The following is a 23,150-nucleotide window of genomic DNA, read 5'->3' as shown; positions in this document are numbered from 1 at the left end:
AACAACAAAATTTCTATATAGCTAACACTACCTAAAGTATTTTATGTTCGAATACCTAGGTATATTATTTAATTTGCTTAGGCCAAACTTGCAAGCGTTAAAATTCGTTAAATTGCCAATTTTACTTGCGATAGTAAAGTATTTTTGTCGCCATCCAGCCAACACCTTGAGTTATTATTGTTTATATAATTCGTATGCAAAAGGATATTCTTAACTAATTTATTGATTATTAATTCTCTAATTTGTTTAGCCCCTTGAGTTGAGTTCAGTTGAGTTAAGTGAGCTCCTTGTGCTGTGCAGCGTGCAGCCGACCCTCTTAAAAAAGAAAAGAAAGCAAATTTTGTCAAATTCGCGGCAAAACGTGTGAAAAGTGGAAAGTTGAGTGCAACGGTTACAATAATTTAATTCTAAACAGAACGCAAGTAAAACTTATTCAAACCAAGAGAGAAATACACAAGTGCTATGAAAGCAATTGTTATTAATAGTTAAGCGAATTGTAATGCAAAGTCATCATGCAATTGTTAAAACTCAATAAAGGAAACAACCAAACTAAAAACACAAATCGCGTTTTAATTGCAGTTTCCAAAACGAAAAGGAATGCAAAATATATTTATAAGGTTCGCAGTTTTTGGTTTACAAAAATAAAAATATGAAGTGTATACATATTCAGGCTTTCGGGATTCAGGATCCGATTCTTGTAGGATATTATAGTTAATACTTAATTCAACACTTGTGGATTATTGGTTGACAAAAGTAAAATAGTGTTGATGTTTCTGATGTGTCTTAATTAAAAGTATTTGACAAAAGCGAAATCGTTTTGACAGTTTGTTCCATTCTTTTGGATTATTTGTTGACAAAAGTAAGTTAGTGTTGATGTTTCTTATGTGACTTAATCGAAAATGGGGTATTTGACAAAAGTAAAATCGTTTTGACAATTCGTTCCATTCATTAGGTATAGATAGTCGTTTCTTACAAAAAAAAAGCTGTTATCAAAAATTTCTTCTCATTTGCGTACATTTCCTGCCTCAATATGTATATCCCTCCTTCATAAATTCCTATGTTGCGTGTTCTTGAGAATGAAAACTGTACAGATGATCGATCGACTACTACTACTATATCTCTACGTATGAAAGGCCGTCGCGATGAGGCACTGGCATGAGCTTGAGTGAGTGTGCTGCTGCAGTGGCTCCGTCCAATAACACCAAGGTGCGCCCGTTGCACATGTTGCATTTATTCAAATAGCTGCCCCAGCTGGGCAGCTTGGTCTGCCCAGCCCGCCGCCCGCCTCGCGGCTCTCTTTACACATTCATTAGCTTAGCGACTGGACTGGCGTATGGTCTTCTATGGTATGGTCATCTTGCGAAAGTGTGCTTCCTTCCCGCACACAGGAGCGTACTTATATTCTGTTCTGGTTGTCGTTTTATGTTGTTGCTTTGGTGCCGCGCATCGATTCGCGATCGAGCTTATCCTGGTCTGTTGCGTTCTGTTCGCGTGTATGCTATGGTTATTACATCCCTACTTGCAAGTGGAACTCCACTGGCTACCGTACATTTGCAATGCAAGGGATAGGTGAAGTTCACGAATCTAACTTAGGTTAATTAAGCAAATATATTTACATTGGCCGTGGCGCAATGTCGTCGTCGTAGTCCATTTTCGTGTCAATTCAACTAACAAATAGGGGCATTGGGCTTCCGTGCCAGCCGCTCAAACTTAAATGCATACGCTGCATCTTCTAAATTCTTACTGAAACTCCTTAGGTGTAATAAAAAAAAAAAAAGTAATAAAGCGAATTGAAATGTTCTTGGACTGAGCTGATCCGCCGCTCCTACTGGAAAGGAGCGAACTGCAGCATTTCGGCGACGGGCGCCCCCATACGGGATGCGATGGCCGGATTGGTCACGGTTATGGGCAGTTCCAGCGAGGTGGGCACGCCGCTGCCGTTCGTCACGCCGATCACGGCCAGACTGTCCTCCAGGTTGCCCTCGACCAGCGGCGAAACGCGGCGCAGCTGCATGCCTCTGGGACTCTCCAGCGTGGACATGATGGGCGTCTGGTCGAGCAGCGCGTTCGTCTCGTTGGTGCGCGCCGTGATCGGCGGCGTGAGGTGGACATTCTGCGTAGGCATGGGATGCGAAATGAACACCACGCTGCCCGGCTCGTCGTTGCCCATATGCAGTAGGCCAGGGCCGTTGCGAGTATCGATGTGAAGTATGCCAACGCCAGCGTTGGCTGCGTTCACGTATTCCGAGTCGTCCACGACCTGGCTGCCGACCAGCGCTTGGGAGAGCAGATCAGGGCCGGGGGGCACAGCCAGATCGGCTGTTGACACATCGCCCTCCGCGTCGTCCAGCGTCATGTTCTCCACGTTGACCAGCCGCAGATCGCGCTCCTGCAGGTATGCCTCTGCCGCATGTAGGATGTCGCGAGCATTAAGCATGGCTGTCATGCTGCCACCGGCAGCAGATGTGCTGGATCCCGAATCCGTGACGTTCACCTCGATGCAGGTGTCCGGCTGCTCTGCCATGCTGAATAGCATCGAGGTATCCAGCTGCAAGTGGAACCCGTTAACGTTCAGCTGCATTATTTGGCCAATTAGTTGTTCCCCGTGCAGAGACAGTTCCTCCTCCTCGTTCACGTAGCTGCCGGCGACCGCCAAGGCGCCTCCCTCGGCCACCTGGCTGAGTGGTGTCATGATGCCCATCGCGTCCACAGCCTCAACGTCGTTCTCGTTATTGTACTCATTATCGGCCTCGCTTAGCAACATTTGCGGCGACAGTTGGCGCGGCGACACTTGATCCTGGACGAGTTCCTGCTCAGTCTCCATTTCCATCTCCATCACCATCTCCGCCTCAGCCTCCGCCTCCGATGGCTCCACCACCTGGGCCACCGCGTCTTCGCCCAGAAAGTCAATGTCCGCAAAGACGGCGGACAGCGGATGGCCGTCGGCAAGGCGCGGCGGCTCCAACAGTTTCTCCCGCGGCACCGGCACCAGGTGGTTCTTTTCGTTGTCCAGGTACAGCGCCACGTTGTTCAGGGGCGTAAAGTTGTTGTTGTTCAGCGCGCACAGCATGAAGGTGTGGCTGTAGCCCGGGATCGGTCGAGTCATCACCGCGCAGATGCGTCCAGCGCACAGTTGTGGCGGCTGCAAGTGTAAACAAGGAATGGGTCCTTCAGTTATATAGTCCTGTATCGAAAGTCAATATTAATGTGCACCATAAACAAACAAAAAAATATATATTAATATACGATAGGGATGATTTAAAATAAGACAAGTACGGGGTTTCCTGGAGATTTTTGTTTCCATGGGAAAAATACTCCATTAACTTTCTGAAAAGTGCAGAAAGTTCAATTATATTTTATTTTTATTTTTTTAGCCTTGGAAAGACAAATTATATAATTTATAAATCAATTTTTTAAGATGCACGCCTGTAGGGGGTCTTCATGCACTCATTTCTACGTGCAACATGGAACAACTTACGTTCTCGGGACTCTCCTGACCATCCTTGGCGTCGCTTGACGATTCCTCGCCGCCATCGCTGCGGGAGCCGCTCTCCGCGTGGTCACCTGGTGCGTTCTTCGAGCGGCGACGCTCCTTTCTCTGGCCACTGGCCTGCAGCAGTGTTGCAGGAGGAGTCAGGACCGCGGGCGGCGATGGCGGGGTGAAGCAGAGGCGCTGCTGCTCGCGCAGATCCACCAGCTGCTGGTGGGCCTTGGCCATGTCCTCATCGCTCAGGGCTCGGGCGCAGCTTAAATGCCTGGTGGGCCGATTTAAGCCAATGGCCGACTGGGTGGTCGCCAGTGGAGTGACTTGCGGGTAGCTGGCAGGACGGCGGGAGGTCTGCAGCAATGAAACCGGCATTACCAGCTCCACGGCATCCAGTGCGATGTCCATGTCCATTGACATCTGGAACCCCCTGTCGTCAGATGCTTCTTCTTCATCCACAGCCATTGCTGTGGACTGTACGTCTTCGGAGCCGACCCCAGTCTCGTTCGGTTCCCCATCCCGTTCTTGCTCCTCTGATGACGACGCGGCCAGCAGCGTGCCATCCAACTCTGACTCTTCGGGGAATGACATTGTTCGGCTCAAGCGCGCGCGGTCCTGGCGACACTTCTCTGCACTACGACCACTGGGCACGGGCACGTCGGCCTCGTACTGGCGCAGTACGGCCTCCTCCTGTTCGCGCTGAATAAGCAGCAACTCGCCAGCCTGCAGATCGTAGTGGACTTCGGGGATCGGAGACAAGCGGTCCAAGTCGTTGTCTGCCTCGGACTCCGGCTTACCCTCCGACTTTTGGTCCGGCTCCTGTTCCTTCTCCTGCTGGTCGTCCTCTGCCGACTGGTCATCCTCTGCCGCCTGCTCGTCCTCTTCCACCCCTTGCTCCATTGGCGCTGCGTCATCAATCATATGCTCCACATCCCGGTCTTCATCATTTGTTTCCGGCTGATCTGCCAGGTCTTGCGACTGTTCGTCGCCCTCATCCAGCGGGTGTGAGTTCGTCTGGCGGTTGCCATTGATGCCTGAGGATGTGAATGCCATTATTTGATTCCAGCGCGCGCGGACCTCGCGAAACCTCTCTGCACTACGGCCACTGGCCACGACGGCCTTGTACCGGCGCAAGATCTCTTGTTCGCGCTTATTAAGCTTTAACTCACCAGGCTGCAGCTGATAACGGACTTCGGGGATCGGAGACAAGCGGTTCAAGTCGTTGTCTGCCTCGGACTCCGGCTTACCCTCCGACTTTTGGTCCGGCTCCTGCTCCTTCTCCTGCTGGTCATCCTCTGCCGACTGGTCATCCTCTGCCGCCTGGTCATCCTCTGCCGCCCCTTGCTCCATTGGCTCTGCGTCATCAATCAAATGCTCCACATCCCGGTCTTCATCGTTTGTTCCCGGCTGATCTGCCAGGTCTTGCGACTGTTCGTCGCCCTCATCCGGCGGGTGTGAGTTCGTCCGGCGGCTGCCATTGCTGTCCGATGACTGCAGGCTAGAGGGTTCATACAAGTTCGGCAGCCTAATATCCTCTAGGATAAGCACGCCACCACGCTGCACCGGTTGCGTGGCGTCAACGATGGCGGCGTGGATGAGACCGGCGCCCGAGGCGGACCGCTGCAGCTCTTGCGCCTCTTCTGCCGAGATCACTGCAATGTTGGAGGCTATGGAGCAGCTGTTGCTGGAGCTCGGCTCCGAGGACAGTGTTCCGATGCCGTGCGAGTCCGAGCTAGAGCTTGAGCTGCTCGTGTTGCTGCTGCTGCTGCTACTGCTGCTGCTGCTTCTGCTGCTTCCGCTGCTGCTGCTGCTGCTGTGGTTGCTCAGCTCCTCGTGCTCGCGCGAGGGAGTCTGCTGACGTGTCATTGGCCTGGAGCGTTGTGACGGGCGACGGGACGATTCAGTCTTGGATTTGTTGCGGCGCTTCCTTGTCATGCTGTCACCCAGCACTCCCTTGCTGCTATATGGGTTGCTGTTGTTGGCGCTGATGGCCCTGCCCGTATCGTGATTTGAAAGCGGTGTTCTGACGCAATTCGCCTCCTGGAGAGGACTATAAGACATGGGCGCAGTCAGCTCATCTTCGTGGCCGCTTGGCAACGTGGAAGTCATGGAGGCTGGTAGCAGATCCTCGTCAGGAGGACATGCCATTGTTGATTTGTTTCGTGACTTAAAGATGCGTTTTTGAGGCTCCTTGATGGGCAGGAACATGTGATCTCCCGCCTCGCCCTCAGGGTCGTCCTCGGGAATCGCTTCATCAGGCTCCTCGGCATAGGCTGCTACCTGCTGCCACGGCTCGGGCTCCACATCAGGCTCACGCTGTGCCTCCTCTAGAGTCTGCTTGCCTTCCTCGATTGTCGGTTTGTGGACATCTTCAAAACCCTTGAAGGCATAATCGTAGGAGACGTTGTCGTCAAGTTCGTCATCATCGACAGGTTGCTCCTCAATCCTCTCGAGTATGTCCTCCTCAGCGGGTCCTTTGCCGTTGACATCAGGACGATTGGTATTTGTTCCGCGCCTATAGCTTAGACCATTCTGGCCCTCCTGCTGCTGTACATCATCCTCCTCCTCGAAGTCAAAGCAGGACGGGATGTTGCTGGCCACCTTCGACGAGGAGGCGGCCTTATCACTGACATTGACATTGCCATTGGATTGCGAATAAACTCCCCGTCCGCGCTGCCTCGGCTCGTCCTCCACGAATACGACGCTGCCGTTGGAGCTGGCATCGCTATCCTGAATTAAAATCGGCTCGTCAACCTCCGGGTCATCGAGGTCTTGCTGGCTGTCCTGCACGTCGAATTCCTGCACGACTACGTCGCGCCGATCCTTCTTTGGTATGTTGCGTATGCGCTTCTTGGCAGCACCGCCGTCAGTCTTCTCCTGCTCCTGTTCTTCCTCATCCGCATGTTGCTCTGCCGCCGGCAGTGATTTCACGATTTTGGTTTCCTTCTCAACCGGCTGCGGTGGCTCCTCCATCGACTCGTCCGTCTCGTCGTCACCCCACTCCGCCATCAGACTTAGCTGCAGCTGCTTGGAGGCGTCAATGCTGCTCTGCATATGCTGGAGATTCTGATTCGGCTGTGCGATGTCAGCCATTGATGACGTTGGCTCTGGCGATGGACTGATGGGCAGATTGGGCTCTGCCACCTGTTTTTCCGATTCATTTTTGTCACCTGCCGCACGATTGATTGAAGGCGATGTGAGGAGCGCAGGAGAAATATGCGCATCACCAGCTACGGTCATTCTAGTCCTAGAGAGCGCAGTAGAAATATGCGCATCACCAGTTACGGTCGTTCTAGCCCTTGAGAACGGTTGCTTGCGCCGACCTGCGCTTCGAGGCGAGACGGTGCTCGATGGCGATGTCGTCATCGTTTTCCGTAAGGGATGGCCCCGTCTGGGCGGAGTAACTGGCGCACTAGTGGTGGCAGCCAGTGTGCAGCGTCTGCGTGCATTACGACGCGAATTTACCTGCACGGGTGGCGGCAGAATCTCCGAAGAGACGGCAACTGGCGAGGCACCTTGCAGACGCCTGCTCATGGAGCGTGTGAGACGACGCTGCTTTGCCGGCGGCGACTGTGGAGCGGGCATGGTGGCACGCAGTTTGTTTGAGCGCTGGCTACGCGGATCTCGAGTGCTCGCAGTTCTGCGTCGCGTGTTCACCGCAGCGGGCGCCTGCGACGACGCGGAGGAGCTCTTTCGCGTGGGGGCAGACTCTGAAGCGGCGGAGCCCGCGGAGCTGCCAGCATTGGAGCCCACTACGAGCTCGATGCTGGCCAACGTTTGGTCAACGATGCTCATCACCTTCTCATGCTCCTCGTTTGTCAGCGGAACGTCAATCATAATGGACACGTGGCGCGAGCTGCAGCGCACTGGGGGGTTGTTCCGGCTCTTTCGGGAGTTCACTTCGTGAACGATGGTGGTGTGGGCACGACGTGACGCTCTTTGTGGACTGGTGGCCGGACTGGTGGCCGATCTGCTGGCCGTTCTGCTGGCTGTTCTGCTGGCCGTTCTGGTGTCCGTTCTGGTGGCCGGACTGGTGTCCGTATAGGTGGTGCTGTTGCTGCTGAAGGTGCGATAGCTGATTCTCGACTCCATGTGCTTGCGACGGTGGATGAGCAGGACGCTCATGCTTTTGGTGTGAAAGTCGCACATGGTGCACTCGAATTCATCGGCACGGGGCGGAAGTGCAGAGCAGCGCCCGAGGTCCATGATGTGGAACGTGGACTCCTTCTGTCGGAATACGGGTTTATCATTGGCTTGGAGCGATGCCAAGCTGCTTACTCCACCCGCTGCCGAAGGCACTCCGCTGCTGCACGCAACGCTGCTCTGCACGCCGCTGCTGTTGCTGTTGCTCGAATACCAGGCCTTGATAATGCTTTCCGGGCGAGGGGCGGGTCCCTTTAAGAACTCCTCTAGGGATGACATCGATGAGCGATAGACGCGACCGCTACGCGATTCGGCGATCGCCACGTCGTCTGAGAACTTGTCGGACATGTGGATCCCTTCGGCTTTCTCTGCAAGGGAAATAGATTTGGGCGCTTAGCGAATGCAGAGCTATCAGAGGCTAACCAGGAGTCTTATAAGAGGCGCAAATCTGCTCTTTTTTTCTTCTACTGTGTGTTTTCGATTTTTAAAATTCGAATACCAGGGAACGGCCCACATATGTAACGTTGCCCTATTCCCAAATATCAAATACAAACAAATTTAAGTCTTTCCGAAGTCTCAGGCTACTACTCCAACATTAAATTACATTAATTTGGTCACCTACTTTATAAAATGATTTTTAAAAATGGTATATTATCCAAAGAAACAACAAAACGTTATATTTTGTACAAGAAAAACTAGTTAGGAAAAACTAGAATTTCGAAATAAGGCTAAATTATTGGCAAATTGACCCTTTATTGTCGTTTTTTATTTATTTTGTGCAATATTTGTGTTTTGCTTTTTGGGTTATGTTTGCAGGTCGCACGCCAATATTTTAGCAAAAGCGAGAGAACGCGGTTATATTTTAGTCAAAAATCCTAAAGCAATGTAATATGTACACATACATATATAAAATACTTTTACAACAGCACATTGTTACATGTGCAAAGCATTACTTTTACTCGCTAGAGTTTTCTGATTCCTGCAAAAGAGCATAACGGAATAAAGCGTTCCCCTTCGATATAAAGTACACATATATTTGTCCCACTCTTTCTTACTGTTCGTCCGTATGAACGTCGAGATGTCGGAGACCGAAAGAGCACAAAAGAAAATAAGCATGCACGTTCTTGGCCGCGTCACTTTGAACGCACATTTTTCGCCAAATATATGTTAATAAAAATTTGACTTACTTTTGCCGCGCTTGATGAACTCCTCCTTGTGCTCGCACTCGAAGGGGTAAATCAGCTTCGGGGAACTCACTTGCTCGCTGCGGAAAATGAAGAAAGACGAAAAGACGAAGATGGTGGGATTAGAAAAAGGAGGCCACGCTACAGTGGCAATGGGCAAACTCACAAGGTTTTCTCGTTGAAAAACGCCACAACTGCGTACGGCGGGCGCGTGGTGTTCACGAACCGAAAGTCCTGCGACGAGGTCACTTCGCCGGGCCACCAGATCTCGGTGTTGTGGATCTTTACCCAGACCACTTCGCCATCGCTGTACTGCGGCTGCTCCGGTGTCTCGTTGCGAAAGCGCGGCATGGTGCCAAATTCAAGGCTTTCCTTGGCCTGCGATTTCTCCTGGAATTGCCGGTGCGTAGTCACTCAGTGATATAGTTAATCCTAGCAGACGAGGATGAGGAAACACCACAAAACACTTCGCGGCAGCTGAAACCCAATTGAATGAATTGAAGAGTAAGAAATTTGCCAAACACGTCCGTTGCCAGAAATGGAAAAATTCTAACTAGCGAAAAAGACGAATTTCGGCGAATAGCTTCACTGGATCTCCGTTTGAACCGATTTTTTTTTATCGGAATCTCTGGTTCATTTTGGTATTTTTAAAGATGTCGCCAAATTGCTTAACGGAAAACTTTGGTACTTTAATGGCTAAGATATCCTCACTTACATAGTATGTAAAATGAATTCGTAGTATGTTAAATGAATTAGGTACGAACGACAACTTTGGGTAACGGTTTTGTTGTCAACCGAATGTAAATTATGTTAAGTATTAGTACCTAAAACGTATTTAAACGATTTTAAATGATTAAATTTAAAATAATAATTTTAAGAATTTCGTATGCATAGTTTATATTCATATGTGGGTATTTAATAGTTTACGTTTACCCTCGTATTACTTTTCCTCTATCTATTCGAAACTTTTCTTCTAATAAGAATGAAACAGTGTGCATTTGAGCATGGGTTCTTTTGATAAATTGTATTTATTGTTGATTATTTGAAATAGTATTTATGTAGTTACAATATTTATTCCACACAAACATTTACGAGCAACATATACATAGGGTAAAAAGTGTGTCGGGCAAGTGGTTTCAGTTAAACAGAGTTGGCAAATGGAATCCGTGAGTTTGTCCTCTCGCTTAGCTATAAAATTCGCTCAAAACGGTTATAAAAAATAGACAACGAATTAGATTAGAGCACATTTAAGTATACAGCGTTAGAATTAATAAGTTTTTAGTGGCTGGAGCACTCAGCATGTGGGATGCCAACCGCCTGCATGTGAAGCCAGGGGTAACTAATCAGCAGGACTTCTCCATTCGCAGGAGAAGATGTGTAATGTGTAAATCTAGATAGGTGTTTAAGTCTGTATTTTGCTTTTATCAAAGTATATAGATGTTCTAGAAAATTTTAAAAATATTTAATCGTTCATTAAAGTACATAATAAAACAGCACAATGGATCAATCACAATTTCATACGCAGTCCTTCGACGCCACGTTAAGTAGAGATGCCACCACATCCTTGGAGCAGGTGCAGGAGCAGTTGTCAGTGTTGCCCTCGCATGACCACGTCCGTGTCTTTGTCCGTTTCGGTTGGGCTGTCCGGGATGCGCTGGGGGAAGAATTAGTGCGGGATCTGTTCTGGGATTGGGGGCGGGCTAGTGTATTGGAGGTTGGGGCAGCCGTAGCCGTTCCAGCAGCCGTGCTTAGATTGTCTTGGATTTCGGAGGTGGATGTGGATGCACGGGGTGCAGGCGACGCCGTCATTGGTGCGCCTGGACATCGACGCGCCCGCCATTGCCGTTCGTGGCCGTCGCCACATCGTCGCCCACAATGAGCACCTTGCCGACGCCATCGGGTGCCACCAGCTCGCCGCTGAGGCCATCCAGTCCTGGCTCGCTGACGTCGCCGGGAATCTTAGGCTTGGGACGATGCGTGTCCACCGCATCGATGGGCAACTTGATGTGCTCCACCTTGCAGCCGTAGGCCACCGGCGTCAGCTTGATGACCGTGTGCAGCGGCACGTACAGGTAGGGCAGCTCGTCGGCGGACTTGTCCAGGAAGTAGGCAAAGAGGCAGCGCAGCACCGCCTGGTGCGACACAACCAGCACATTGCCCTGTCGCTCCAGCTCCATGATGACCGGCTCCAGTCGAGCCACAAGATCCTCATAGCTCTCGCCGCGCGGATAGCGATAGGCGAACTTGTTAACGTCGCGCGCCTTGAACTCCTCGGGGAACTTCTCCTTGATTTGCTCGTACGTCATTTCCTCGCAATGACCGGCATCGATCTCGTTCAACGCCTTCCAGCGCTCCTGCGGCGCCTTCACGTCGGCCACCGTCTGAATGGCACGCTTCATCCACGACGTCCACACGCGCAGACCGTCGATCTGCTGCTGGGCGATGAACGTGGACAGCGCATTGGCGTACTGGTGGCCACGGGCGCTCAGGTTTGAGTCGCCGCCGATGAGGCCGCTCAGATTGTACTCGCTCTCGCCGTGCCGCGTCAGGTAGATAGTGCGCGGCGTTATGTGGATGTTCATCAGGTAGTAGACAATGCGCGACTCCACGTGACCCTCGTTGTTGTAGACGACCACCTTCTTGCCGGCGTTGTACACCTTCATGAAGCTAAGGTGCGACTCGGTAACCTCGTCGATGGGCTGGTAGCGCTCCTCGTAGTGCTCGATGCGCTGCAGGAAGTCCCGCACCACCAGCTCGGTGTTCATGTTAAGGTAATCTGGCGAGCTGACCTTGACCTCCAGAATATTCTGCTCGATAATCTGCGGATCGTCGCAAATGGACTCCACGAAGAACAGCCGGAAACCATGCTGCTTCACCACAATGTCGTGGATTAGCTGGCGACGGTCGCGCGTAGAGTTGGTAGCATCGAACACGGCGATGCTGCCCTGGCCGCTCAGCAGCCAATCGCAGGAGTCGTGCAGCGCCTGATTGGCGCACCGGTTGCGGATGGCCATCGCCTCCTCGTTGTCGGCGCGGAAGAACTCGTGCGACTTGTATGCGGTGGTTGCATGACGCCTGTACTCGCCCAGATTGAAAACACGCGTGGAGATTCCGATCCAGTTGAGGTAGCGCGCTAGCTTCTTGGAGATGAAGGTCTTGCCGCGCGCCGGCAGGCCAACCATGGCGATCACATGCGGCGTGGTGCAGTCGGCAATGGTGCGTTCGCCCCGGATGGGGAAGGGCTTGGTCATCACGGTCTCCGAGGTGGGCGGCAGCAGCTTGCGCAGCTCCTCGGACATCACCGACGGACAGACGTGCAGCTCATTCTCGATGGCCAGGTCGGCGGTCTTCTTCAGCTGATTCAGCGAGGTGGTGCGCACGCGTAGCGACGGCGAGGTGTTGTACGGCATGTCCATGATGCTGGTGGCGGTCACGGAGCGTGCTAGCTTCTTGGCAACGGCGGATGCGGCTGCTGATGCTAATGCTGTTCCTGCTGCTGTAGCGCTCGAGGATGACGAGGATGTGGACGAGGCGGAGGAGGAGGAGGATGAGAAACTGGAGTACGCGCAGTTGCTGCACGTGCACAGGTCGTCGTTGTAGGACGATGTGAATCGGGTCGATGATGGTGGAACGGGGCGGGGGAGCAGGGTGGGTGTCCTTCTATTGATGGACAGCAGGGGCAATGGCAATGTTCCTACTTGATCCTCGTCGTGGTCGTCGATTGAGCTGCTGTTGCTGGCTGAAAGTGTCTGGTTAGGGTTTGCTTTTGTCCGTTGGGCTTCTGATGATGCTCCTTTCACTTCTCCCTCTCTCTGCAACTTTTGGGGCTGATCAGCTGTTCCTTCTGCTGCTGTTTGTTGTTGTCGTAGCGTGGCAAGACATGAAATTAGTGGAGTATTCGAACATAAATGTTTGTTTTACTGGGTTGTTAAATTGCCGAATGGAATGATAATGTTGTGATTTGTGGAGATGCGAGGAGCTGCTTTCAGATGCAATCCAACAATAATTGGGTACTTTGAGTTGCCGAATCTCGAGAGGATCTGGATTAGAGATTGAAAAAATCAAGAATGTGTCGAAAATAAAGTGGGTACCTACGAGGTAGCTACAATCCGCACAAAAACTAAATGTGGGTAGATACAAATATGTATGTATGCAAGTGCACAAATGTGTTTGTGCTAATATTTGACTTCTTTGCTCTTGACGATCGAAGACAAATGAAAGTGAAACTAAAGCGAAACAGAAACAGAAACACACACGGAAGGAGGAGAGGAGGAACACAAAACGTGCGTGCTGCGTGGGCGACGCTCTTTTTCAGTGTGAGAAATCGGGTGGGAGAGAGAGAGAGCAAGCACGCGGAATTAGCACAAATAATAAACGAACGAAGGAAGCACACACTAAAAACAAAACGAAACGGAAAGAAACCAGTGAAAACAGCTGACGAATCGTATCGAGTCCAATCGAATTGAATCGACTACTTCTCACACTGTTCGTTATCGATAGTTTGGTGCTCGGTGCAGTTCGATGGCAGCAGGGTTGCCAGCTCAGCCGATTATGGCGGGACTACCTGGAATTATTGCCAAATTCCCAGTTACTTTCAAATATAAAGTATCTTTGATCCGATTTGGATTAAATACAAAAAAACGAAACGAAAAACACGCACACACAAACTACAAATGGAATTCAAATGCGCTCATTAGCAAGTGGACTATTTATGGGTCCACTTGTCGCCGTATCGAGTATTTTTATATGGATCCGCTGTTAATTATTGCCCCAGACTATCAACAATACAATGCAAACATACCGACCAGGGGTTCGTCGAAATCGGCTTGAAAACCAGGGGAACTTCGATGGAAATTTACAGGGGCCGTGGAAATGATAAAGACGGGGCAGAAATTACAGGCACCGTGACCGTCTTAATCGCGGCCCAACCAGAAACCCGGTAATCTAACCACAAGCCCCACAAGCCGAGCAATCTTTCGGGATGGAAAGTCTCACACGAATCCAATATCTCTCAAAAATCTCACTCTCGCTATTCTCAAACACATTTACCACGTTCCCGCAGTGTGATCGTTTAATGTTTACAGATATATACATATGTACTATGAGCAAAAAAATAGCAAAGCAATACTAACTTCTAAGCTCTTTTTCCATGTCGCCTAAGATCTGAAGATAGACATAATCAATGTTCCATATCATAAATGATAACTTTACTTGCCAAATTTGTAAATATTAATTGTTTTGTATGTATGTATACTTTTCGAAACTCTATTTGAAATGATTTAAAGAAGTCCATTAAAACAAATTTCACGGTAGGCTATAATTCACTAAAAAATCAATTAAATATGATATAATAGGATTATAATCGGACTTTTAATATCTTTACCAAATAATATCGTACCATTAATTGTCGGGATGTATCTTTATGTTATAGAAGTTTAATATTTTCTAAAAGGCAACTGATTCTGCACTTGAATGGGTATTTTTTGACTTTGGCATGCCCGTAAACGAGATTTGTTGTCACAGCAAACTGAATTTAGGTGTTGCTGGTTCGATGTTTATTAGTGCCGAATGGGCCAATATCGATGGGACACAAACAAAAACGAGTTCCACTCAAATCTCACTGGCAATGGATATCATAGTCTAGTATTACTGGCGGGGGACTCAAGCCTCATGGCTTCGTGGGAACTGGACGAGTTGATAGCGTTTATGGTGGCCAATAATTTGTGGAATGTGTGAGTTTCTGCGTCGAATTGTTACCTGGATCAACTGGCGAAGACGGAGGACGGAGGCTTGGATCCGTCGAGGAGCCGGAGCGAACACAACGAATCGTAAAAGGTGAAGCAGACACTGCGCTGAACGCTCAAACACTGAAAAACTAGTGCCGATTTCCGAGAACCCCGATCGTCGGCGGGCAGAGAAAAGCGTCGTCGACGCCGGCGCTAATGGCAAATAGCTAATGGCATATGGCATATGGCACATGGCATATAGCATATAGCATGTAGCTAATAGAGCTATAGGCACGAAACGTAACTGTAACAACGACGACGACTGGGTTTCCAATTCGAAATGAAGAATCATTGCTTAACTGCGCAGCTACAGTCAGATTTCTCGAAAGGAACCCGTTTTTCGAAAACATGGACTATAACTTAAAATAATAATTGGATTCATTGTTTACTATTAGGGTAAATATCATTAGTGCTTAAAAATTCAGCATGGCACATTGTCACTCTTCGATAAAAACAAAACAAAACAAGGGAAACCCAAACTAATTAACATAATACTACAGAAATAAGTAACGTTTACCCAAGTAAGAACTGGATGTCAAACTAGAAAGTTGCACCACAAATGCCCACTAAATCTTTAATTTTTTGTTTAGCACCATGGTGCATGTTATCAATGCTCTACTGCATCTGAGAATTGGCCATGACAGTTGCGCACATTCGTATTGACCACTGCACCCACAACGAGAATGAACGACCGTTGAATTGTTTGCGCTTCCTGGCGGAATTGACATTGCCGGGCGGAATGCAAAGATCACCCCACAAGTCTTACCCTTAACTCGAACCTCACGTGTTCCGTCCACAGGGCCGCCCGACGCAATCCAGCTGGCTGGACTGACCATCCAGCCGACTGGGCAGTTCGACCGCTCGGCTCGGATGTGCGTCATTGGCTTACGGAGGCAATCGATTCGATCTGCTCTGAAGCCATCAGAGAGCCGCTTCCCCAGCTGGACCACATGGCCAGGCCAGCTCAAGGTCGAGAGTGGCGAAAACAGATCCGATTGGGTTAGACGATCACGCATTCGGGACGTGGATCGTCAGGTGCAGCTCGTCTGCACTGCACTCCCTTATCAACGAGGCGAATGGCCAGCTCAAAACCTGTTCCCGTTTTCAGTTCCAGTCTAGTTTTGGTCGGAATTAAGCCAACATGCAAATTTCATTTCTAGCCAAGAGCCACACCTATTAGTTCGCAGTGTAATTGTGGAGAATACTGCGCCATTTCATTTTTTATAAATTAAGTTTTAAGTTTTAAAACAAAGATTCTTGGAGCTTTTCTCAAATGTCATTGTTTGTTGGTCTAGAACGAAAGGCTTTTACTTTTAGAATTGAAAATTCGTCTGAAAACACTATTAAAGAACACTTTCTTATTTATTTGATTATTTGACAGAAATATGCAAAAATGTCTTAGCGTATTATAGGATTTGTAATATGAAAAATATGAATATGAATTTTACACTAATGAGTTTTGTTTACTAGTGCTAAGTGCATCTCATTGGCTTTTCCCCAAATCTTTTGGGGGAAAGTAATCTTTAAAGAGATCAAAAACTGCAATAATAATAATAAGATACTGCAATTTCATATTCTCAATCACATTTAATCGCATCAAGGGGTGTAAAATGAATCTCAGACTGTTGGTTGCACGTTGTTATGGCTTAGGATTGATTGAAGATGGTGATAATGCACATGATCGCCACCTGGCACCGCCTAGCCCACATCCGAACCCACAGATAAGTTTCAAATAATGCCACGAAGTGCTATTAAACTAAGTTAACAGGCGCCTAATCTCTCCCCTACACACGTATGTATAATCTAAATGGAAATTGGCTGCAATCATCTCTATCTGCTACTCACTATTTAAAGCTATTATTAAAGCCACAAACAAATCGCTATCAAAATGGAAGTAATTCGTCTGATAAAATGTCGAAGAAGGATGTTTGCAATCAGTAAGTGTCAAAACTAACATTTAGTTCCTTGTTGAGGAACGGAGTATGTAAAATTCGTCATTTGTTCATGTTCTATATCTATCAAATAGATATAAGTCTGAATATCAAGTTGTTATCGGACTTGTTTTGCTTTTATCTATATTAGATCTACCTATATATGTATATACATTGCCAAGTGCGTGAATGTTCAACACAAACATTGCGTTGTGTATGAATAAAATCCATTTTAAGTGAAAAGTGTGACAATGGTACACAGTTGGTGCCTTGTGTCTGCCTCGTGGAATCCAATCGTCATAGGTGGACTGACTCATCCGCAAGATCAGCGACGCAATCGGAGAAATGGAGCAATGCAGAAATGGCGAATGCGACCATGCGGACACAAGTGGTACAATCTCCCACCGACTGGCTGATAATCTCGCCCAGCTGTCGCCCTATCGGAACCACCGAAAATAACGCTCAACAGCAATAACAACATTGTCAGCGGCACGAAAGTCCGGCCGGACAGGGCCTGATAACACTGATAATGGCACATTGCAGAATGGAACGGCGACTGAACTGAACTAAATGGAGGAGCGTAGGGCGCAGAGTCCATCGGCGTATGATGGCGGTGTTTAATACCGATTATGGTCGCCTCGTCGGTTATCAGCGGGCCAGAGCCATAGATCACTGCCACATTTGGATAGCGGCAGAGTTCATAAACGCCTCCACCTCCTCCATCCATCGCCTCCACCATCCATCGCCTCCCCCGAACAGGCGCCTTTTATCGCTCCTCCAGGTGGCAATTTACGATGCACGGCATGTGTTCACGTGAGTTGCGAGTGAGTGGTGCTGCTGCCGATGGCGATGCTGCGTGGGTGGATGCTAAATTGGGTCTGCCAAGCGGCAAACTGCAAAACTTTCCACCTCACTGGCGAAAAGAAACCACTGTTGCCACTCGATTTCTAGCCCCTGCCTCTGACTCAGCCGCATTGAGTCATTACAGCCCCTTTTGCGGAACCATTTTACCATTTTACAAATGTGTGACATCAAAGCCCATCATCAGTTGAGAGATCGAGATTTTTCTGGGACTTGCAATATCTACGCTTCACAGTAAAGGCTAAACAGTGAGCCCTTGATATGAGTGCAAGAAATCCATACAATGTTCATGCACTCTTTAAGATTCTTCATCGTTTTTGGTTCTTTTAAATTCCAATTCAGCATCCCTTGCTTAGGTAAATGATTTAACGTATTTGCGAATTATAGACATCTGTATTCAAGAAACTATCATTCTATGGCAGACATAGTTCGCTTGAGTGGATTTTCGCACTATAATACTTTAACTTTGCTCAACGGCAATGTTTGCATGTTTTCATCATTTAACAACTGCGATTCCATCTAAAAACCAATTAGAAACTAAACAAAGACGTTTGACTTGATCGCAAAAGGGTTATAAGTGGGCGCAACCCCATAATACCGATCAGACCACCTGACCCGGGTTCTAATTGCGTTTCGCGAATAGCTCCAATGGGACTCGTGACCACCTTGCTTTCATTTCCACTGTAGTAGGGTGGCGCATTTGGCCAGTTCGCGCAAAGGCACGTCATAGTTATTGTCTAGTTTCGATATTGCAACTTTACGCCCCTCATTAAACAATTTATAGTTCTAGAAAGCAACGAAAAGAATAGCATAATAAAAGAGCTCTTCGCTTTTCACATTGTATACTTCAACTAATATAAATAAATTTTACAAAGCAAACATCATGCATTGCTTATGACAATGTTGTTTTTGGATTTTTCAATGCAGTGCAATTTCTATAGATAAAGTGCAACATGCAGCACACTTCTGAATTCCCAATGCAGCTAAAAGTTTTCTGTAGTTCAACTATCTAATATGGAGACACCCTGCTGTGTGGGATTCACTTTCCACCGCCGTAGGCACAGATAAGCCCCAACTTTCGGTTTCAGTGCCATGTGCTGGCTGCACTGGGCTCAAAAGGGATTGGACTCTAAGCACCGGAGCCTAGGAACACAATGTCATGTGACTGGTAGTCTGGTCTGGTAAAGTGACTCCCGATATCCGAAGTTTGGCAGGGCACTGAACTGAAACCGAAGCCGTAGACAGCTTCCGATCCGCCAGGTGCTAGTCGCTGGGCCCCACCAGACACAAACAGACAAACAAACAGGAATTATAAATAACGGACCCTCAAGGCCGCCGGAGGGGCGGAAAAGGGGCGCAAAGCGGGTGGGAATGGGGTGGCTTGTGCAAAGCGGTCAGGTGATACGGATAGCAAGTGAAAAAATGACCAAATCACAGCGCTTCCTCGGTCCCGCTGTCGTATGTGCTGCTGTATTCTGGCTTATTTTTTCCGGTTCCCCAAAGAAAAGCGAGAAAAATGAAATGATAGAAAATGAAGGCGACCGCCGACGACTACTACGTGGTGTTGCATATAGCAAAAGCCAGAAAACTGAAAACTAGCAGTCGTAACAACAATAACAATGCGACGCAAGGCGGCGGATAGGAAATTCACAAAATTAGCAAAAATAGCAAAATGCCAGAATACACTTGAAAATAAAAACAAACAAAGCGTTTCACTGCTTCAGATTCTCATTCTTCATAGGATGCCGATGACGATGATGACGAGTGGATGGCGATAATGACGCCAAGATGAGAGGGGAGCCAAGCGCCGCATAAACAAACGACGTAAATGGCAATGCTGCGTGCAATCCCCAATAGAAAACCCATACAGACAGAAGGAGAGAGAGAGTGGATGCCCAAGAACTGACACTCTACTCCCCACACTCCCCACACTCCCCACTCTGTGCCATCGTCGCTGTGTTAATGAGCCGAAGAATAACTGCTAATCAAGGTGGTGGTGCCCACAGCGCCGACAACCCAGACAACCCAGACACCCCAAACAACCCAGTCAGCACAAATGGAGTGCAACGTGGGTGAAGTGGAGAGACTCTGGCGGGAATCCACACTAAATAGCATACGTACACAGGGAGGGGGCCATATCCGGATCCGGATCCGTATCCGTGGTTACCGAGCTGATCAGGGGTTTGTAGCCGGCGTAGAGCGGCGCCGTTGCCGTCGACTGAGCCATTGCCCTGGAATGCAAGCAGTGCAGGTGCCGCGCTGAATGCAAGCAGTGTGCAGAGCGCCCGACCACCGACTTCTGGCCACTTTATCACTTAATCACGCGATTTGCTATTTGTTTTGGATCGTTACAAGCCAGAGGTAAACAAAACAGAACAGAACCAAAAATCACAGATCCGCTTTTGCTAGAACGCTAATTTCTTAGTACGCAAATAAAAAAAAAAATACAAAATAAAAAGAAAAACAGAGAAAAAACACACGAATTCGTATTTTGACTTGATTTCAACTCGATATCGATTCGGCGGGGCGCACGGCACACAGAACAGCACAAGAAACGAAAGTACAAAGCGAATCCGCCGAACCGCGTATCAATTCAGTTCGGTTCAGTTCAGTTCCGCACACGTCGCTTGGCAAAATCGAAATGAGCAAAAAGCGCAAAGCGGAGCGAGTCAAGTGCGCGGAGCCCCGGACCAACGTTTGCGAAAGCGATGCGAAACGAAGCGATACGACACGAAGCGGCACGCGAGCGATCCGATCGCATACGATCCCCCACGATACGATACGATCCGATCGGATCGCCGAGCGAGTACCGAAAATCAAACAAAACAGCATAGCCGTAAGGCGAGCACGGCACGGGGTACGGACACCGGCGATGCCACGGATGTCGCTGACTCTCGGAATCCGGGAGTCTCGAGTCCGCACCGCTTGGCTATTCCTATGCAGGGATTACGAAAGGTAGCGGTAAATAGCACAACAGCAGCGGTCGAAAAAACAGCACCCATCAAAAGCAGCTCAATCTGATTGGATTTACTGATAATAATACTATATGCAATGCCCATTTAAAGTGAAAAGCCAATAAGACAGATTGCAAGAACGCACTTTTTACAACAAATAGTTTATCCAACTTTGCCTGAAAAGCAAAAAAATTCTAAATATTCCGTTCCATTTATGACAAACTTATTGGACACGAAATTACATATTTGAAGTTACAGGGCATTTCAAAGTGTATAAAAGAGATGCAATATTGCAACTTCTAGCCAGTACCAAGTTTGCTTGCTTGGCAAATAGCACGATTTGTAACATTGTTTTAATCTTTACGCGTGTCATTACACGATAAGCTTTTATTGCACTTCCGTCCCTTACACCTTGAGAAACTATGGCGACCTCTTTAAATATAGATAGCCGCTTGTGGAACTTTGGCAACTGGCATATGATATGCAATGTATTTAATTAATAACAATAAATTTAAATACGTAATTAGATGTATTAAATATGCATACATATGGTAAGTGAATCTGTGGAATATAATATTTAAAGCCATGCAAAGGAATTGAGTTAAAAATATTCCTCAGCCGCAAAAATGGTAACATTCAAAGCCAAGGACATTGCATATTATCACAACTTTACAGATGTATTATTATTATTATTATATTATAGATACAACTTGATGAAATTAACAGAAAGAGTATATAAACGTCAGCATATACTCTTAGTAGATATACTATTAATTAAAGCTAGTTGTAGAGGACGGACTTCTAGACGTTTAAGGTTGTTTTAGCTGGCAATATGAGTTAGATAAGTTACAGTTATAAAATATTGAATAATGTTTGTTTATTATTGATTCCATATTTTCCGCCGGTCGAAAAATGATATAAACAAGCGATAGTCCAGGTATCGCATAGAGCGTAAGGTGATAACAGAATGGCAAAAACATCTGTACAAAACGAACGAGGGGCACAAAACAAGGGCCGAAAAAGCTTTCTCGGCAGCAACAACACTGCGCGGCAGAATGCAACACTGTAAAAGCTGCGCAGCAGAGCAATGGCGGCCTACTGTAAATGTGTGTGTGTGCGCTGTGGTGTGTGAGTGTGAATGCCTGTGTGGTGGGCCACCGGCCAGCGAGAGAGAGCGAGGGAGATGGCGAAACCACAAAAAGAACCTTTCAGTGTACAGCGGAAAATTCACAAAACAATTGCGTAAATGCTCCCTCATTCATCAAAACAAAAATCAGCTTGAACAACAAAATATTGATTGTTTACCGTTTACGAATCGAGGCACACGCAGCGATTACCGACTTTGCTGGAAGAGAAACCGATAACAATGAATGCACCCGATGAATACAGAAGGCAGAGTGGAGCGAAACTAAAAACAAAAATAAAGAGCGCACACTAGAGCGCGACTTTTTTGCATTGCATTGGTGTGTTATCGGTGTGGGTGGCGCTCTGCGCATGTGCGTAGTGTTTTGGTGTTCGCGGGTGTAGTAGGTCCGTGGGTGAATGTGTCATGAATGCACTGGAAGAGGATATAATAATGCAACTCACCTTCGGCTCGCAGCACTCTAATCCGTAGCACTTAAAAATACCCTCAATTGGGGGTGGGGTTAAAAGAGCATATACTGTTTATATTTTACACTTTTCACTCACGATTTACCGCCACTCGAGTGGGGCATTCCGATAACTTTGGCACGGACCTATGCGAGTGGCCGTCACTGTGCTGTTAGCAGCTAACAGTGCTGTAATCGCCGACGTCAGCGATACACACAAGTGCGTGTGTTGGGCGCGCGTGCGGGTGTGTGTGTACTTACATAAATACACATGCAAGGAACCGATTCGCGGATCATAGCTTAGCTTAATACTGCAGTCGGGAACTTACCGCTTTGCCAGTGCAGCGACTGAAAGTCATCGCTGCTGCTGCTGCCACAGAATGTTTTTGTTTTTCTTGTTGCAGTTCCTGTTTGCCTCTCTGTTGCTCCGGCTGCTGTCTCGCTCGTGCTCCCTCTCTCTTGCTCACTCGCACTCAACAACAAACCCCAGCGCGCTCGTCACACACACTGTATTACTGATTTAAATACACACGCACACACACCGACAGGGGGGGGGCAATGAGAAAACGTATCCGATTATTATATATACATGTATATCTAAATATACTTTTGATTTTTATGAGCGCGCTCAGTTACAATTGCATTGGCAGCACCACCGTATTCACAGACGCACACGCACACACATGGGGGATGCACTCGGTCGGGAGTCTTCGCTCCTGCTCCCCTTCCTTCATCCCCTCGCGATTCCAAGTGGAAAACGAAAACGGGCCACAAAAATGAAGAAAAGAGCCAAGGAAAACGCAAAAGCACGGGCGGACTTAAAGCCAAATCGAACGATTTACTGACGCTCGCCGAGAATTGGCCAAAGCTCACCAATCGGAACAGCAAGACACTGATTTGCCAAGCGGGCGATCGAAATTGATCGGATTATATGTAACAACAAACACAAAAAAAATACCCGCAGCGAATTAGAAGTTGCAGACAAATTGCTAGAGCTGGCCCACTGCGTCAATGTTTATGCGATACTATCGATGTTACTGAAATGTGGCCCCATCGATTGCTGTTCCGCGCCAATCGATTGAATTCACTTGACCTAATAGCCCGATTCCATTGCCACATATTTCAATTGGGGGAAGCTCCACTGCCAACGTTAATTGAAACAAATTCAACTTATTTCATTTACTTTAGACACGGTTGGATTGCAATACAAGTTCCGAA

General features: G+C 48.0%; 2 protein-coding genes across 5 annotated transcripts; both read right to left on the bottom strand.

Moving 5' to 3' along the window:
- Nucleotides 1–562: 562 nt before the first annotated feature.
- Nucleotides 563–22,992, bottom strand: LOC6740235. 2 transcript variants are annotated; one of them, XM_016182425.3, is made up of 6 exons: nucleotides 22,262–22,991; nucleotides 8,978–9,288; nucleotides 8,815–8,891; nucleotides 4,654–7,995; nucleotides 3,479–4,518; nucleotides 563–3,142 (listed from the first exon to the last, which is right to left on the bottom strand). In XM_016182425.3, the coding sequence occupies exons 2-6, from the start codon at nucleotides 9,160–9,162 to the stop codon at nucleotides 1,826–1,828; spliced, it is 5,961 nt and encodes a 1,986-aa protein (XP_016040019.1). In that variant the 5' UTR covers nucleotides 9,163–9,288; nucleotides 22,262–22,991; the 3' UTR covers nucleotides 563–1,825. The 2 variants fall into 2 exon arrangements, with proteins under 2 accessions (XP_016040019.1, XP_039153822.1); XM_039297888.2 differs by having other exon boundaries at nucleotides 3,479–7,995; nucleotides 22,262–22,992.
- On the bottom strand, nucleotides 9,821–20,055 carry LOC27208298 (6-phosphofructo-2-kinase/fructose-2,6-bisphosphatase 1). Of its 3 annotated transcripts, none has more exons than XM_039297894.2 (2): nucleotides 19,511–20,055; nucleotides 9,821–12,661 (listed from the first exon to the last, which is right to left on the bottom strand). In XM_039297894.2, the coding sequence occupies exons 1-2, from the start codon at nucleotides 19,614–19,616 to the stop codon at nucleotides 10,617–10,619; spliced, it is 2,151 nt and encodes a 716-aa protein (XP_039153828.1). In that variant the 5' UTR covers nucleotides 19,617–20,055; the 3' UTR covers nucleotides 9,821–10,616. The 3 variants fall into 3 exon arrangements, with proteins under 3 accessions (XP_039153828.1, XP_039153829.1, XP_039153830.1); XM_039297895.2 differs by having other exon boundaries at nucleotides 9,821–12,658; XM_039297896.2 differs by lacking the exon at nucleotides 19,511–20,055 and adding an exon at nucleotides 12,903–13,098.
- Nucleotides 22,993–23,150: the final 158 nt, after the last annotated feature.

The sequence above is a fragment of the Drosophila simulans genome, chromosome X, assembly GCF_016746395.2.
Source record: "Drosophila simulans strain w501 chromosome X, Prin_Dsim_3.1, whole genome shotgun sequence".
Classification (NCBI taxonomy): Eukaryota; Metazoa; Arthropoda; class Insecta; order Diptera; family Drosophilidae; genus Drosophila; species Drosophila simulans.
The sequence above is the reverse complement of the archived record's forward strand: the minus strand, read 5'-3'. Positions and strand labels throughout refer to the sequence as shown.

Bases quoted from the DNA above. Each gene is read 5' to 3' on its own strand.
- LOC6740235 (XM_039297888.2), bottom strand. From the start codon at position 9,162: ATGCCGCGCTTTCGCAACGAGACACCGGAGCAGCCGCAGTACAGCGAT. The intron at 7,996-8,814 runs GTAAGTCAAATT...TTTCCCTTGCAG, and splicing joins GTTCATCAAGCGCGGCAAAA to AGAAAGCCGAAGGGATCCAC. The intron at 3,143-3,478 runs GTAAGTTGTTCC...TTACACTTGCAG, and splicing joins GTCAGGAGAGTCCCGAGAAC to CCGCCACAACTGTGCGCTGG.
- LOC27208298 (XM_039297894.2), bottom strand. From the start codon at position 19,616: ATGGCTCAGTCGACGGCAACGGCGCCGCTCTACGCCGGCTACAAACCC. The intron at 12,662-19,510 runs GTACGTATGCTA...AACAACAAACAG, and splicing joins GGATATGGCCCCCTCCCTGT to CAGCAGAAGGAACAGCTGAT.